Below are 16,938 nucleotides of genomic sequence, written 5' to 3' on the forward strand. Positions count from 1 at the left end.
TGTTGTTGATGTGTGCAGAGGGTCCCTGGTTTGCGCCCGGGTATGGGCGAGGGGACGGTCTAAAGTTATCCTGTTACACAAGCACTGAAAAAGATAGACTTACATCATCATCTTATAAAAGTGAGGATTCTGGGCCAGCATTCCAAAAGGCCCCCGTATTCAGTGCACTACTTCTGACCAGGGCCCATAAGGCTCTGGTTAAAAATAGTGCACTATCATAGGGCGAAAAAGGTGCAATTTGGGAAGCACTCTGTGTAATCCTAGTTTGAGAGAGATCCTTCTCGGTCATGTTTTTCCCACAAAAACCAGCAACAACATTTCTGGACAACGTAGCCTAAACCTAATGCCACTAGAAGTAGGTCTGCTGTTTTTCTACCAGCCGTCATTACACCTTGCTTCTGGTACTGAATGAAAACACCACTCTGATATTGTCAGTCACGCTGCTTATGTGTAGTGACTATTATGATTCTACTAATTAACTGATGCAGTGATTATGATGGTAATGACATCATCGATGGTAATGACATCATCGATATAGGCTGCTCAGCCTTTCTCGCAGGTTGACAGTGAAGTGGGGCTGCTGTTAGAGAGGAAAGAATGGGTTGAGTCCCAAATGGCACCTCTTACTTTATAAGGACATTTGAGACACTGTTTAAGCCTGGGGATTCCTCTGTTTCTTAGTGACAATAGTGACTATGATCCATGATCCAGTATCACAACCACACCTATTAACTCACTCTCACTCTGAGAAAATAAACAGAGAGCCACTCGATCTAGTATTTAAATGAGCTGAGAAGTCCCAAAAAATTGCTCTCCTTCGCTATTACAGGTAACAGCAGCCAGGAAATCTGCTTCAACATTATCCGGGCATTTTCCCATTGTGTCATATGTTGTGTGAGAGAGGAGACTATAACAGAGTGTCTATAAGTCAACAGGGAATGATGTAGACAGTCATCTAATTGTTTTATATTACACTACAGTGCCTTCAGAAAGTATTCATACCCCATTGACTTATTCCACATTTTGTTGTGTTACAGCCTGAATTCAAAATTGATTAAATATATATATTTTTCTAATCAAATCTACACACAATACCCCTGTGTCAATGTTATATTCACATGTTAAGAGTAAATTTTTGGAAGCGATTACAACTGTAATTATGTAAGAGCTTTGCACACCTAGATTGTACAATATTTGCACATTATTGGTTGTTGATCAACTGCTTTTCAAGTCTTGCCATAGATTTCAAGCCGATTTAAGTAAAAAATGTAACTAGGCCACTCAGGAACATTCATTGTCGTCTTGGTTAGCAACTCCAGTGTATATTTGTCCTTGTGTTTTAGGTTATTGTCCTGCTGAAATGTGAATTTGTCTCCCAGTGTATAAGACACAGGAAAGCCAACTGAACTAGGTTTTCCTCTAGGATTTTGCCTGTAATTAGCTCTATTCCATTTGTTTTTATCCTAAAAAAAACAATCTAATCCTTGCCAATGACAAGCATACCCATAACATGATGCAGCCACCACCATGCTTGAAAATATAAAGACTCGTACTCAGTGATGTGTTGTGTTGGATTTGCCCCAAATATAACGCTTTGTGTTCAGGACTTAAAGTTAATTTCTTTGACACATTTTTTTGCAGTTTTACTTTAGTGCCTTATTGCAAACTGGATGCATGTTTTGGAATATTTTTATTCTGTACAGGCTTCCTTCTTTTCACTCTGTCATTTAGGTTAGTATTGTAGAGTAACTACAATGTTGTTGATCCATCCTCAGTTTTCCCCTATCACAGCCATAAAACGCTATAACTGTTTTAACGTCACTATTGGCCTCATGTTGAAATCCCTGAGCGGTTTCCTTCCTCTCCTGCAACTGAGTTAGAAAGGACGTCTGTATCTTTGTAGTGAATGGGTTTACTGATACACCATCCAAAGTGTAATTAAAAACTTCACCATGCTTAAAGGGATATTCAATGTCTGCTTAAAAAAATACATCTACCAATAGGTGCCCTTCCTTGTGAGGCATTGGAAAATATTACGGGGTATTGTGTGTAGGCCAAACACATAAAATCTCAATTTAATCCATTTCATATTCAGGCCTTCAATACAACAAAATGTGGAAAAAGTGAAGGGGTGCGAATACTTTAAATGACAACTAAACTCATGCATTAGCATCATTCATACGATCTGAGGGAATACTGGATAATCAATAACCATGCATTGCCATCAAGAAAAGGCAACATTATCTCTTCATGCATGAGTAATAGCTAAGTAATAACTGATCTCAACAATTAGTCTTTTGATTGGTTATTGCCATAGTATATTCATTTATATAGGTCAATGATATGAACTTGCAGAAACATAATCGACTAGACTGGATAGTGTACAGTAGCTACATCAGAGGGAGTGTTGACGATTTCGTGGTGACGTAATTTGGTATATGGGTCCCACGGACAGAGGGGGTGAGCAGCCAGTGATCCACCGGCATCATGGCTTCCACATTGGTGTTTTTAGCACACCCTAGAAGAAAATAGCCATTCATTGTTGAAAATCTGAGGCCATTCTAGTCTCATATTGGGACTGAGGGTCCGTGCCGCCCTCTTCTCTCCCTCGACCGCCTCTAGAAGGAGGATCTTCAGTGTTTTTATTGTGAGTTTTCATCCATAAATCGTGGAAGATGGCCGACGTACCGGCGGAGTGCACCATCAAAGTGATGTGCCGTTTCAGGCCCTTGAATAGTTCAGAAGTGACCAGAGGGGACAAATACATACCCAAGTTTCAAGGGGAAGACCATGTGGTCGTCGGGGTAAGTTGGTTTGTCATATTTCTTTTGTCTGCAAGCGAGTGTCCTCTGTGACAGTCTGCGCTGCGCCATTGACACGGTGATCGGCTCGGCCAGCAGTGTCACTAGTGTGTTAGCGTAGCTAGCTAGCTGGCTAACTGACCTACCTGTCCACCCGCATCAGCAGTGTAGAGTTAAACGTTAGCACTAAGCTAGTTCACCCACACCATCACCGATCGGAAACAGGACACCATTGATTGCTAGCCAGTCACGTTTGTATCGTTAACTAGCTGTATTTCTCTGCTTTACCGAGTCCACTTTTGTCGTCGCAGTGAACTAATCTTGCCGTGTCAGGTAACGTTAGCTACTGTAGCTGGTCAGTCAGCTGTCATCCAACAACAACAATGACAGGCAAGTGCTAGCTAACTTTAGCTAGCTAACTACAGTACCAACAACACGAGCTAATGTTGCGTCAAAATAAATACTCATCATTTTTCAGTTAACACTCAACACCTGCTGGGAGTTCATATCTAGCTAACTTTAGGCCAGCTGAGATGGCAGTGGCAGATTATCTGGCCTAAAGTTAGCTACACCCAGACGCAAAGATGGTGCAGCATTTGACTAGTTAGCTACTGTAACTGTTTCATCAACAAGATCACTGACAAGCCAGCTCCGATGACTGCCGCTGGGCCCAGTTGATTTATTTAGTCAAACCAAGACTGTTGTGCGGTACGTTACAAGACTATAGTAGCCAAGTGCGGTACTGTATGAGGAGCAGAATTTACAATTCAGACACAACACATTTAATTAACTCATAACCACTGTTACATTAGTAGATGATTGTACGGTCTGTAGCTACAATGTCTGTTCATGTTGATATAACGGCGGGTATTGACATACATTTCTTAAAATTAGTGTAGTGCACTTAGGTAGCTACATGAGTTATTATCTCAGAAAATATCTGGTTAAAGTTACCACCACTGGCCCATTACTAAGTGGATTCAGGAAATGGCAGTTTGTTTGTTTTCTGTAGTCATCTGTCTGCACTCAAATGTCACTATATTCTCTATGTAGTGCACTACTTTTGACCAGAGCTCTATGGGGTGTATATAGGCAATAGGGTGTCATTTGGGACATACCCTTGACACCAGATACGGATAATGAAATGGGTGCCACTCTGTTATGACAGAAGAAGGAAATGCCTCCCACACAAAGGGGTGCTTGAAGTAAAAAAATTGTTCTCTCTAGACATAATCCCTTTCCTTGATCTGTGGGGAAATTGGTTTAAAAGAACTGTCTGTACATGTCATATCATGCCATCTTTTCATATTTGCACTGTAGGCCAGAAGAGAATAAGCACTAGATGAGGTATGACCACCTTTAGTCAATGTTCAGACAGAGCCATGGACTTTGATTCCCTGGTCTGGACACACCTCACCAACGCCAACATAATGAAGTCTATAAAGGTGTATATAGTAGGCTACATATAGCAAGCCGTTGTAGTTCTGTAACTTATTTGCACTGAGTGCATGTCCTTGCACATCTTCATCTTCCCCTTTTACACTCCCGAGTGGCACGGCGGTCTAAGGCACTGCTTCTCAGTGCAAGAGGTGTCACTACAGACACCCTGGTTCGAAACCAGGCTGTATCACAACCGGCTGTGATTGGGAGTCCCATAGGGCGGCGCACATTTTGCCCATCATCGTCCGGATTTGGCCGGTGTAGGCCGTCATTGTAAATAACAATTTGTTCTTAACTGACTTGCCTACTAGTCAAATAAAAAAGGTAAAAAACAACACAGTAAGTTTGTATATTTTAAATGTGGGTAGTACATACCACCACTATACACAACACTACTATACAATATCACGCTTGTAGGACTTGGCCTAGATTTGACTTTGTACGGGTACCCTCTGTATATAGCCTCACTACTGTTATTTTTATTGTTGCTCTTTGATTATTTGTTATTATTCTATTTTCAATTTAAATGTTTTATTTATTTATTTTTGACTATAGTTTATTTTAGTAAATACTTTCTTAACACGTATTATTCTTAAAACTGTATTGTTGGTTAAGGGCTTGTAAGTCAGCATTTCACTGTAAGGTTTACACCTGTTGTATTCAGGGCATGTGACAAATGAAATTTGATTTGAAGACTGAATAAAGAATGACATCATCATTCATGGGAAACACAGTATGATGACATCATGGCCATTGGCCACTGAAAGGGATGGTCAGTGGGGATATATAGTATATATTTGGGCCAGGTGCCTATATCATTCAGCCACAAAGTTGGAAGACAATAATCTATTATAGCGATAGAAAGTGATGGTTGTCTCCAGTGCTTGTTTTTGTTGACATTTTCAGGGCTTGTGATGTCATTACTTTCCCAGCGTATTATCAGAGCTTAGACCTCTCTGTCTCTGTCCAATTGCGCACACACACACACACACACACACACACACACACACACACACACACACACACACACACACACACACACACACACACACACACACACACACACACACACACACACACACACACACACACACACACACACACACACACACACACACACACACACACACACACAGCTGGCCCCCTGGGTAATCCCCTTGTCTTTCTCCTGGCAACCAGCTGTTCCACCAATCAGAGAGAGTTCTGTTGGGTGCGGCTGTGTGCTTCCTCTGGGTTGGTGGGACTGTCAACTGATTATTATTATTATTATAATGCCTGTTTCTTTCACGGATGCACGTATCCAGGGTGACTGACTCTAACTCACTTAGCTCATATTTTGTATCTATTTGAAACAATCCATTGTATAAATATAAAACCTCAATGACAACATCTGTCCACTCCCTAGGCTTGGGACAAGTACCACACAGACAGTTATCTCTGCTCTGATGTTCTTGGCACAGTGCAAACCAGGGGAGCTGAGATGGTGGGACAGATGATGCTTACACCTGGAACCTTGAACATACTGTATGTTTTTACTTCTCTCAGTCCTGATAGGCAGTCCTGAACCTTAACCAGTCAACTATTCAGAACCAGGATGTAGCCTCGACAATCTCAGTCAGCTTGGTACAGCACTGGAGATGGAAGAAACTAAACTAACAGTCTTCCCTCCAGTCTCCGATTAGACAGAGAGAGAGAGAGAGAGAGAGTAGTTGACTAGATCTAGAATAGAAAATGCAGGGGTGAATTATTCAGGCTTCTATTACTGCCCTGACTGTCAGTCCTGCTGCTGGTGCTGCTCACGTAGAGAGAGCGATCACGTCAGCCTCCCAGGGTAGGATGCTGTCACATGATTCCACCATCTCCATACAGCTATACACGCACACACGAACGCACGCACACACACACACACACACACACACACACACACACACACACACACACACACACACACACACACACACACACACACACACTGTGAGAGTGTGCTACTTTTAGATTCAGCAGTGGAAACTAACAAAAGATAGGTGGAGGAGAGAGGACTGAGGGAGGGAGGGAGGGAAGAGGAGTGAGGGGAGGGAAGAGGAGTGAGGGAGGGAGGGCAGAGGAGTGAGGGGAGGGAAGAGGAGTGAGGGAGGGAGGGCAGAGGAGTGAGGGAGGGAGGGCAGAGGAGTGAGGGAGAGGGAGGGAGGGAGGAAGGGAAGAGGAGTGAGGGGAGGGAAGGGGAGTGAGGGAGGGAAGAGGAGTGAGGGGAAGAGGAGTGAGGGGAAGAGGAGTGAGGAGAGAGGACTGAGGGAGGGAGTGAGGGGAGGGAAGAGGAGTGAGGGGAGGGAAGAGGAGTGAGGAAGGGGAGTGAGGGAGGGGAGGGAAGGGGAGTGAGGGAGGGAGGGGAGGGAAGAGGAGTGAGGGAGGGAGGGAAGAGGAGTGAGGGAGGGAGGGAGGGAGGGAGGGGAGGGAAGAGGAGGAGGAGGGAGGGGAGGGAAGAGGAGGGAGGGAAGAGGAGTGAGGGAGGGGAGGGAAGAGGAGTGAGGGAGGGAAGAGGAGTGAAGAAGAGATGAGAGAGAAAGGCTTCCACTATCAAATCACATTTTATTGGTCACATACACATGGTTAGCATATGTGAATGCAAGTGTAGCGAAATGCTTGTGTTTCTAGTTCCGACAGTTCCGAAATGCGTTGTGCAGACCGCACTACCCTCTGGAGTGCCTTGCGGTTGAGGGCGGTGCTGGTGCCGCACCAGGCGGTGATACAGCCCGACAGGATGCTCTTGATTGTGCATATGTAGAAGTTTGTGAGGGTTTTAGGTGACAAGCCAAATTTCTTCAGCCTCCACCCACACAGATAGTGTGGACCATTTCAGTTTGTCCGTGATGTGTACGCAGAGGAACTTAAAACTTTCCACCTTCTCCACTACTGTCCCATCGATGTGGATAGGGGGGTGCTCCCTCTGCTGTTTCCTGAAGTCCATGATCATCTCCTTTGTGTTGTTGACGTTGAGCGAGCGGTTATTTTCCTGACACCACACTCCGAGGGCTCTCACCTCCTCCCTGTAGGTTGTCTCGTTGCTGTTGGTAATCAAGCCTACCACTGTAGTGTCGTCTGCAAACTTTATGATTGAGTTGGAGGCGTGCATGGCCACGCAGTCATTGGTGAACAGAGAGTACAAGAGAGGGCTGAGAACACACCCTTGTGGGACCCAGTGTTAAGGATCAGCGAAGTGGAGACGTTATTTCCTACCTTCACCACCTGGGGACGGCCCGTCAGAAAGTCCAGGGCCAAATTGCACTGGGCGGGGTTGAGACCAGGGCCTCCAGCTTGACGATGAGTTTGGAGGGTACTATGGAGTTGAATGCTGAGCTGTAGTCAATGAACAGCATTCTTCCATAGGTATTCCTTTTGTCTAGATGGGTTAAGGCAGTGTGCAGTGTGATTGCGTCGTCTGTGGACCTATTGGGGCGGTAAGCAAATTGCAGTGGGCTAGGGTATCAGGTAGGGTGGAGGTGATATGATCCTTGGCTAGTCTCTCAAAGCACTTCAGGATGACAAGTGAGTGCTACAGAAGTGAGATAGTAATTTAGTTCAGTTACCTTAGCTTTCTTGGGAGCAGGAACAATGGTGTCCATCTTGAAGCATGTGGGGACAGCAGACTGGGATATGGATTGATTGAATATGTCCGTAAACACACCAGCCAGCTGGTCTGCGCATGCTCTGTGGATGTGGCTAGGGTTGCCGTCTGGGCCGGCAGCCTTGCGAGGGTTAACACGTTTAAATGTTTTACTCACGTCGGCTGCAGTGAAGGACAGTCTGCAGTCTTTGGTAACAGGCCGTGTCGGTGGCAAAGTATTGTCCTCAAAGCAGGCAAAGAAGTTGTTTAATTTGTCTGGGTGCGAGACGTCGATGTCCGCGACGGGGCTAGTATTCTTTTTGTAATCCGTGATTGTCTGTAGACCCTGCCACATAGGTCTCGTGTTTGAGCCGTTGAACTGCGACTCTACTTTGTCTCTATACTGATGCTTTGCTTGTTTGATTGCCTTGTGTATGGAATAGCTACACTGTTTGTATTCAGTCATGAGTCCAGTTGCCTTGCCATGATGAAATGCTTTGGTTCACGCTTTCAGTTTTGCGTGAATGCTTCCATCAATCCACGGTTTCTGGTAAGGGAAGCTTTTAATGGTCACAGTGGGTACAACATCTCCAATGCACTTCCTAATTAACTCACTCACCAAGTCAGCGTACACATCGATGTTATTGTCTGAGGGTACACGGAACATATCCCAGTCCGTGTGATCGAAGCAATCTTGAAGCGTGGAATCCGATTGGTCAGACCAGCGTTGGATAGACCTAAGAACGGGCTGCCTATAGGAGTGGAGCAACAAGATGGAGTCATGGTCAGATTTGCCGAAGGGAGGGCAGGGCTTGTATGCGTTGCGGAAGTTAGAGTAGCAGTCGTCCAATGTTTTGCTCAAGCGGGTACAGCAATCAACGTGCTGGTAGAAATTAGGCAGCCTTGGTCTCAAATGAGCTTTGTTTAAATCCCCAGCTACAAAAAATGCAGCCTCAGGATGGTTTCCAGTTTACATGGAGTCCAGTGAAGTTCTTTCAGGGCCGTCAAGGTATCTGCTTGGGGGGATATACACGGCTGTGACTATAATCTAAGAAAATTCTCTTGGAAGATAATGCAGTCGGCATTTGCTTGTAAGGAATTCTAGGTCAGGTGAACAAAGGGACTTGAGTTCCTGTATGTTGTTATGATTACACCACGACTCGTTAATCATAAGGCATAGACCCCCGCCCTTCTTCTTACCAGAGAGATGTTTGTTTCTGTCGGCGCGACGCATGGAGAAACCCGGTGGCTGTACTGACTGACAATGTATCTCGAGTGAGCCATGTTTCCGTGAAACAGAGAATGTTACAGAGAATATCTCTCTGGAAGGCAACTCGTGCCCTAATTTCGTCCACCTTGTTGTCTAGAGATTGGACATAGGCAATTAATATGCTAGGAAGTGGTAGACGGTGTGCTCGCCTTCTGAGTCTGACCAGTAGGCTGCTCCGTCTGCTTCTCCTGCAGCGACCGTGTTGTCTTGGGTTGGCCTCTGGGATAAGATCCCACGTCCAGGGTGGAGGTCCAAACAAAGAATCCGCTTCTGGAAAGACGTATTCCTGGTCGTAATGTTGGTAAATTAACATAGCTTTTATATCCAATAGCTCCTCCCGGCTGTATGTAATAAGACTTAATAACACTTGAGGTTTCCTGGGCTAAAAACGTAAGAAATAATACATAAAAATGAATTACTGCATAGTTTCCTAAGAACGTGAAGCGAGGCGACCATCTCGCAGCACTATGATTTAAACTGGGCATATACTTTCCAGGCCGTTATTACCATTCTATTGCCTAGTAAATACAGAGTCTATAGGGGGGGGGGGGGGGATCCAGTTGGCTAAAGCACTTCCACCCCCTGGGGCTGTTTATTCTGCACTCTGGGTGATCTTGTATTTATCACTGGCCTGTTCAATAGACGTGTTTGTACATTCGAGACAAATCAGATTTTCCCAAGGCAGACCAAGAAGCCAGTAGTAGTGTCTGTGAAAGACATCACTTATAAATACTAGAACAATGGTTTCACTGTGTCATCTCCACTGAGTAATAATTACTCTTTCAGGCTGCAGTGTAGTGGAGGAGGTAAAGGAGCACTGCCTTCCAGACTCATGAAAACTTTGAACTTGGGCTGTACTACTGATAGTGAGGACAGGCCCAGCCTAATGTTGTCAGTACTGCAGCCTAATGTTGTCAGTACTGCAGCCTAATGTTGTCAGTACTGCAGCCTAATGTTGTCAGTACTGCAGCCTAATGTTGTCAGTATTGCAGCCTAACGTTGTCAGTATTGCAGCATAATGTTGTCAGTACTGCAGCCTAACGTTGTCAGTACTGCAGCCTAATGTTGTCAGTACTGCAGCCTAATGTTGTCAGTACTGCAGCCTAATGTTGTCAGTACTGCAGCCTAATGTTGTCAGTACTGCAGCCTAACGTTGTCAGTACTGCAGCCTAATGTTGTCAGTACTGCAGCCTAATGTTGTCAGTATTGCAGCCTAATGTTGTCAGTACTGCAGCCTAACGTTGTCAGTACTGCAGCCTAATGTTGTCAGTACTGCAGCCTAACGTTGTCAGTACTGCAGCCTAATGTTGTCAGTACTGCAGCCTAATGTTGTCAGTACTGCAGCCTAATGTTGTCAGTACTGCAGCCTAATGTTGTCAGTACTGCAGCCTAATGTTGTCAGTACTGCAGCCTAATGTTGTCAGTACTGCAGCCTAATGTTGTCAGTACTGCAGCCTAATGTTGTCAGTACTGCAGCCTAATGTTGTCAGTACTGCAGCCTAATGTTGTCAGTACTGCAGCCTAACGTTGTCAGTACTGCAGCCTAATGTTGTCAGTACTGCAGCCTAATGTTGTCAGTACTGCAGCCTAACGTTGTCAGTACTGCAGCCTAACGTTGTCAGTACTGCAGCCTAATGTTGTCAGTACTGCAGTGTAAGTCTGGCGAGGTTGTGTTGTGGCTGGCTGTGCCCCATCTTGTGACTGATCAGTGGGTCAGGTCAGGTGATGTCCTGTACAGATAACTCTGTGGTTCTGAGTAGTGAGCAGTGTTATAGCTGCTGTCCTGAATAGAGAGGTTCCTCGGAGCACAAACCCACATTTGCCTTTCGCTGTTCTACTGTGCTGCATTGATGTACAGTACCAGTCAAATGTTTGGACACCGACTCATTCAAGGGTTTTTCTTTATTTTTAATATTTTCTACATTGTAGAATAATAGTGAAGGCATCAAAACTATGAAATGTAACTAGAGGTCGACCGATTATGATTTTTCGACGCCGATACTGATTATTGGAGGACCAAAAAAGCCTATACCGGTTAAATGACCGATTTTTACATATACAGTTGAAGTCGGAAGTTTACATACACCTTAGCCAAATACATTTAAACACAGTTTTTTCCCAATTCCTGACATTTAATCCTAGTAAAAATATCCACATACTTTTCCTGCCTCATGATGCCATCTATTTTGTGAAGTGCACCAGTCCCTCCTTCAGCAAAGCACCCCCACAACATGATGCTGCCACCCCCGTGGTGTTCTTCGGCTTGCAAGCCTCCCCTTTTTCCTCCAAATATAACGATGGTCATTATGGCCAAACAGTTCCATTTTTGTTTCATCAGACCAGAGGACATTTCTCCAATAAGTACGATTTTTGTCCCCATGTGCAGTTGCAAACCGTAGTCTGGCTTTTTTATGGCGGTTTTGGAGCAGTGGCTTCTTCCTTACTGAGCGGCCTTTCAGGTTATGTCGATATAGGACTCGTTAAACTGTGGATATAGATACTTTTGTACCTGTTTCCTCCAGCATCTTCACAAGGTCCTTTGCTGTTGTTCTGGGATTGATTTGCACTTTTCGCACCAAAGTACGTTCATCTCTAGGAGACAGTGCATGTCTCCTTCCTGAGTGGTATGACGGCTGTGTGGTCTCATGGTGTTTATACTTGTGTACTATTGTTTGTACAGATGAACATGGTACCTTCAGGCATTTGGAAATTTTTCCCAAGGATGAACCAGACTTGTTCTGCAATTGTTTTTCTGAGGTCTTGGCTGATTTCTTTTGATTTCCCATGATGTCAAGCAAAGAGGCACTGAGTTTGAAGGTAGGCCTTGAAATACATCCACAGGTACACCTCCAATTGACTCAAATGATGTCAATTAGCCTATCAGAAGCTTCTAAAGCCATGGCATCATTTTCTGGAATTTCCAAAGCTGTTTAAATGCACAGTCAACTTAGTGTATGTAAACCTCTGACCCACTGGAATTGTGATACAGTCTGTAAACAATTGTTTACAGACTGTATGACTTGTGTCGCACAAAGTAGATGTCCTAACCCACTTGCCAAAACTATAGTTTGTTAACAAGACATTTGTGGAGTGGTTGAAAAACAAGTTTTAATGACTCCAACCTAAGTGTTTGTAAACTTCTGACCTCAACTGTATTTGTAATAATGACAATTACAACAATACTGAATGAACAATGAACCCTTTTATTTGACCTAATGCATAAATAAAATGTATTTAGTCTCAAATAAATACTGAAACATGTTCAATTTGGTTTAAATAATGCAAAAACAAAGTGTTGGAGAAGAAAGTAAAAGTGCAATATGTGCCATGTAAAAAAGCTCAAGTTTAAGTTCCTTGCTCAGAACATGAGAACATATGAAAGCTGGTGGTTCAATATTCCCAGGTAAGAAGTTTTAGGTTGTAGTTATTATAGAATTATAGGACTATTTGTCTCTACACCATATGTATTTTATATTCCTTTGACTATTGGATGTTCTTATAGGCACTTTAGTGTTACCAGTCTAATCTTGGGTGTTGATTAAGCTTGAAGTCATAAACAGCGCTGTGTGTCAAGCATTGCAAAGAGCTGCTCTCAAACGCAGTAAAGTGCTGTTTGAATGAATGCTTACGAGCCTGCTGCTGCCTACCACCGCTCAGACAGACTGCTCTATCAAATATCAAATCATAGACTTAATTATAATAAACACACAGAAATTACAAGCCTTTGGTCATTAATACGGTAAAATCCGGAAACTATCACTTCGAAAACAAAACATTTATTCTTTCAGTGAAATACGGAACCGTTCCGTATTTTATCCAACGGGTAGCATCCATCAGTCTAAATATTCCTGTTACATTGCATAACCTCCAATGTTATGTCATAATTATGTAAAATTCTGGCAACTGAATTACGGTCTTTGTTAGGAAGAAACACACTTCACGACGAGCCAGGCGGCCCAAACTGCTGCATATACCCTGACTCTGCTTGCACTGAACGCAAGAGAAGTGACACAATTTCCCTAGTTAATATTGCTTGCTAACATGTATTTATTTTAAGTAAATATGCAGGTTTAAAAAATATATACTTCTGTGTATTGTTTTTAAGGAAGGCATTGATGTTTATGTTTAGGTACATTTGTGCAACGGAATGTGCTTTTTTTGCGAATGCACTTTTGTTAAATCAAATCATCACCCGTTTGGCGAAGTTGAATTAGGCAGTGATCTGATGATAAATTAACAGTCACCGAATTGATTATATGCAACGCAAGACAAGCTAGTTAAACTAGTAATATCATCAACCATGTGTAGTTAACTAGTGATTATGTGAAGAATGATTGTTTTTTTTTATAAGATAAGTTTAATGCTAGCTTGCAACTTACCTTGGCTTATTGCAGCCACAAGGTCCTTTTGACGCTGCACTCGCGTAACAGGTGGTCAGCCTGCCACGCAGTTTCCTCATGGGTTGCAATGTAATATGCCGTTAATTGGCATCCAAAAAGGCAGATTATCGATTGTTATGAAAACTTGAAATCGGCCCTAAATAATCGGCCATGCCGATTAATCGGTCGACCTCTAGTAGTAACTGAAAAATGGTTAAACAAATCTAAATATATTTTAGATTCTTCAAAGTAGCCACCCTTTGCCTTGATGACAGCTTTGCACACTCTTGGCATTCTCTCAACCAGCTTCACCTGGAATGCTTTTCCAACAGTCTTGAAGGAGTTACCACATATGCTGAGCACTTCTTGGCTACTTTTCCTTCACTGTACGGTCCAACTCATCCAAACCATTTCAATTGGGTTGAGGTCGGGTGATTGTGGAGGCCAGGTCATCTGATGCAGCACTACATCATTCTCCTTTTTGTTTAAATATCCCTTACACAGCCTACTTATTCATATAGGTGTTGTCATTCAGGCAGCTCAAGCCAATGGTCTGGTCTGACGTGTCTGTGTCTGTGAGTGGTCCATGTCCATCTGTTGGATAGGGAGGAGTGAGAGGTTTTAAAACAGGTTTTAAAACAGACGTATATGGGGCCATATGTATCAAGCATCTCTGAGTAGGAGTGCTGACCTAGGATCAGGATGTCCATGTAATCTTAATCATTGTGATCTAAAAGGCTAAACTGATCTTAGATCAGCATTTCTACTATGAGACGCTTGATACATAGGGCTTCTGGTCTTAACCCTTCCTGGTTAAATAAAAGTTAAATAAAAAAAACGTTGAAAAAAAAAACTGCCTATGAAGACCAATAGGGCCCATGCATCTAGTTGTTCAGGCTGAACCGCTAAAGTGGCTCGAACATTAGTTTCATAACCTGTATGGTTGACTTTGATCAGCTCAGCCCTCCTCTGTGGGCCCTCCCTGGTTCTGCTTGATCCCTCCCTCAGATCAGTCCTCCTCTGTGGGCCCTCCCTGGTTCTGCTTGATCCCTCCCTCAGATCAGTCCTCCTCTGTGGGTCCTCCCTGGTTCTGCTTGATCCCTCCCTCAGATCAGTCCTCCTCTGTGGGTCCTCCCTGGTCCTGCTTGATCCCTCCCTCAGATCAGTCCTCCTCTGTGGGTCCTCCCTGGTCCTGCTTGATCTCTCCCTCATATCAGTCCTCCTCTCCCTCATATCAGTCCTCCTCTCCCTCAGATCAGTCCTCCTCAGATCAGTCCTCCTCAGATCAGTCCTCCTCTCCCTCAGATCAGTCCTCCTCTCCCTCAGATCAGTCCTCCTCCTCTGTCCTCCTGGTCCTGCCATGTGTATGTCCCAAATGGCCCCCTTTTCTTTACATGACCTGTATGGGCCAAAAGTAGTGCACTCTATAGGGAATAGGGTGACATTTGGGTTGCTTGGGTTGCTGTGGAGGCATGGAGTGTCACCGGGGGTTTATATGTGTGTGTATGTGCAGCTGATCACAGTGATGTTTTAACACTAATATGGTGTCCCATGAGGCTCAGTTGGTATAGTATGGTACTTGCAACTTCTCTGAATATTATTATTATTATTTAACCTTTATTTAACTAGGCAAGTCAGTTAAGAACACAGTCTTATTTACAATGACGGCCAAACCCGGATGACGCTGGGCCAATTGTACCTTTAGATAGCTCATCTGCAGGGTATAGCCCCTTACTGTGGGACACTTTATGCTGAGTCTTATGATGGAATAGAAAGTGTTTAAATTGAATGTCAGACAGACAGTTGTGAAACTTATTCTCAATTTTTTTTCTCTCTGTCTCTGTCTCTTTGTCTCTCTCTGTCTCTCTGTCTCTTTGTCTCTCTCTGTCTCTCTGTCTCTCTCTGTCTCTGTGTCTCTCTCTCTGTCTCTCTCTGTGTCTCTGTCTCTGTCTCTCTCTGCCTTGCAGAGCAAACCGTTCCAGTTTGACAGAGTGTTCCAGCCCAATACGACACAGGAGCAAGTATACAACGCCTGCGCCCAGAAGATCGTCAAAGGTGAGCTCTGCTCAGACATGGTTTATGAACACTCTGCTCTACTGTAGATGTTTGTTAACCCCTAAGGTCGATGTCCACGCCCCCGCGGAAATCTAATTAGCATAATACAAAAATCCCCATTTAAAATGCGTCGGTTTAAGCAGGAGATATGTTTTTTTTGCATTGCGTCTCAATCCACCACATCCACAATGTCTCACTTCCGCATCTTCGGTGAAAGCTGACAGAGCTCGAGCGGTGTTTGTCAGACCATGAGACATCCCCAAAAAACGGTTCTCTCACAAAATCATCTGTAGCGTCTGAACAGTTTAGCTTACAAACTATTATGAGATATGAGACTCTCACAAACACGACGATGTTCTCCGTTGTACTGTACGACACTCACAAGCGTCTTGGGACTCGTCTGAAGTCGGTCTGCCAACTTCTGTCATTAGCATCCCAACATTTTGTGCTACACAGTAATAATACACTAATATACATCTGTGCAAAGGTGGGACTATCACGAACACGTCCATGTCGCCTGTGTTGCTCTAGGACACCCACAGGCCTCACAAGACTCATCTGGGTCCCTCGGTACCAGTTGAAGAGACTGTTTACTGTTTACTGCCCAAAGTAGTGGGTTAAATACATGTAAATAGAACCCGCAGAGTTCCTCTGTCCAGTGTCTGTGTTCTTTTGCCGTCTTAATCTTTTATTTTTATTGGCCAGTCTGAGATATGGCTTTTTCTTTGCAACTCTGCCTAGAAGGCCAGTATCCTGGAGTCGCCTCTTCACTGTTGACGTTGAGACTGGTGTTTTGCAGGTACTGTTTAATGAAGCTGCCAGTTGAGGACTTGTGAGGTGTCTGTTTCTCAAACTAAACACTAATGTACTTGTCCTCTTGCTCAGTTGTGCACCAGGGCCACCCACTCCACTTTCTATTCTGGTTAGAGACAGTTTGCGCTGTTCTGTGAAGGGAGTAGTACACAGCGTTGTACGAAATCTTCAGTTTCTTGGAAATTTCACGCATGGAATAGCCTTCATTTCTCAGAACAAGAATAGACTGACGAGATTCAGAAGAAACTATTTGTTTCTGGCCATTTTGAGCCTGTAATCAAACCCACAAATGCTGATGATCAACTAGCCTTTTAAAATGATAAACTTGGATTAGCTAACACAACGTGCCATTGGAACACAGGAGTGATGGTTGCTGATAATGGGCCTCTGTACACCTATGTAGATATTCCATAAAAAATCTGCCATTTCCAGCTACAATAGTCATTTACAACATTAACAATGTATTTCTGATCAATTTGATGTAATTTTAATGGACCAAAAAATTGCTTTTCTTTCAAAAACAGGAACATTTTTAAGTGACACAACTTTTGTTTTGAACTGTAGTGTATTCCATTGTGT

General features: G+C 43.8%; 1 protein-coding gene across 2 annotated transcripts in view; it reads left to right on the forward strand.

Moving 5' to 3' along the window:
* The first annotated feature begins 2,428 nt into the window (after positions 1 to 2,428).
* Positions 2,429 to 16,938, forward strand: part of LOC109874614 (kinesin-1 heavy chain) — a 49,316-nt gene continuing 34,806 nt past the window's right edge. Inside the window, exons 1-2 of one of the 2 annotated variants that reach the window (XM_031809914.1) lie at positions 2,429 to 2,804; positions 15,459 to 15,546. In XM_031809914.1, coding sequence (XP_031665774.1) covers positions 2,676 to 2,804; positions 15,459 to 15,546 — 217 coding nt within the window. In that variant the 5' untranslated portion in view covers positions 2,429 to 2,675. The remainder of the gene's footprint in view (positions 2,805 to 15,458; positions 15,547 to 16,938) is intronic. The other variant, XM_031809913.1, reaches the window with a different exon arrangement.

The sequence above is a fragment of the Oncorhynchus kisutch genome, linkage group LG30 (genome assembly GCF_002021735.2).
Source record: "Oncorhynchus kisutch isolate 150728-3 linkage group LG30, Okis_V2, whole genome shotgun sequence".
In the NCBI taxonomy this organism is placed as follows: Eukaryota; Metazoa; Chordata; class Actinopteri; order Salmoniformes; family Salmonidae; genus Oncorhynchus; species Oncorhynchus kisutch.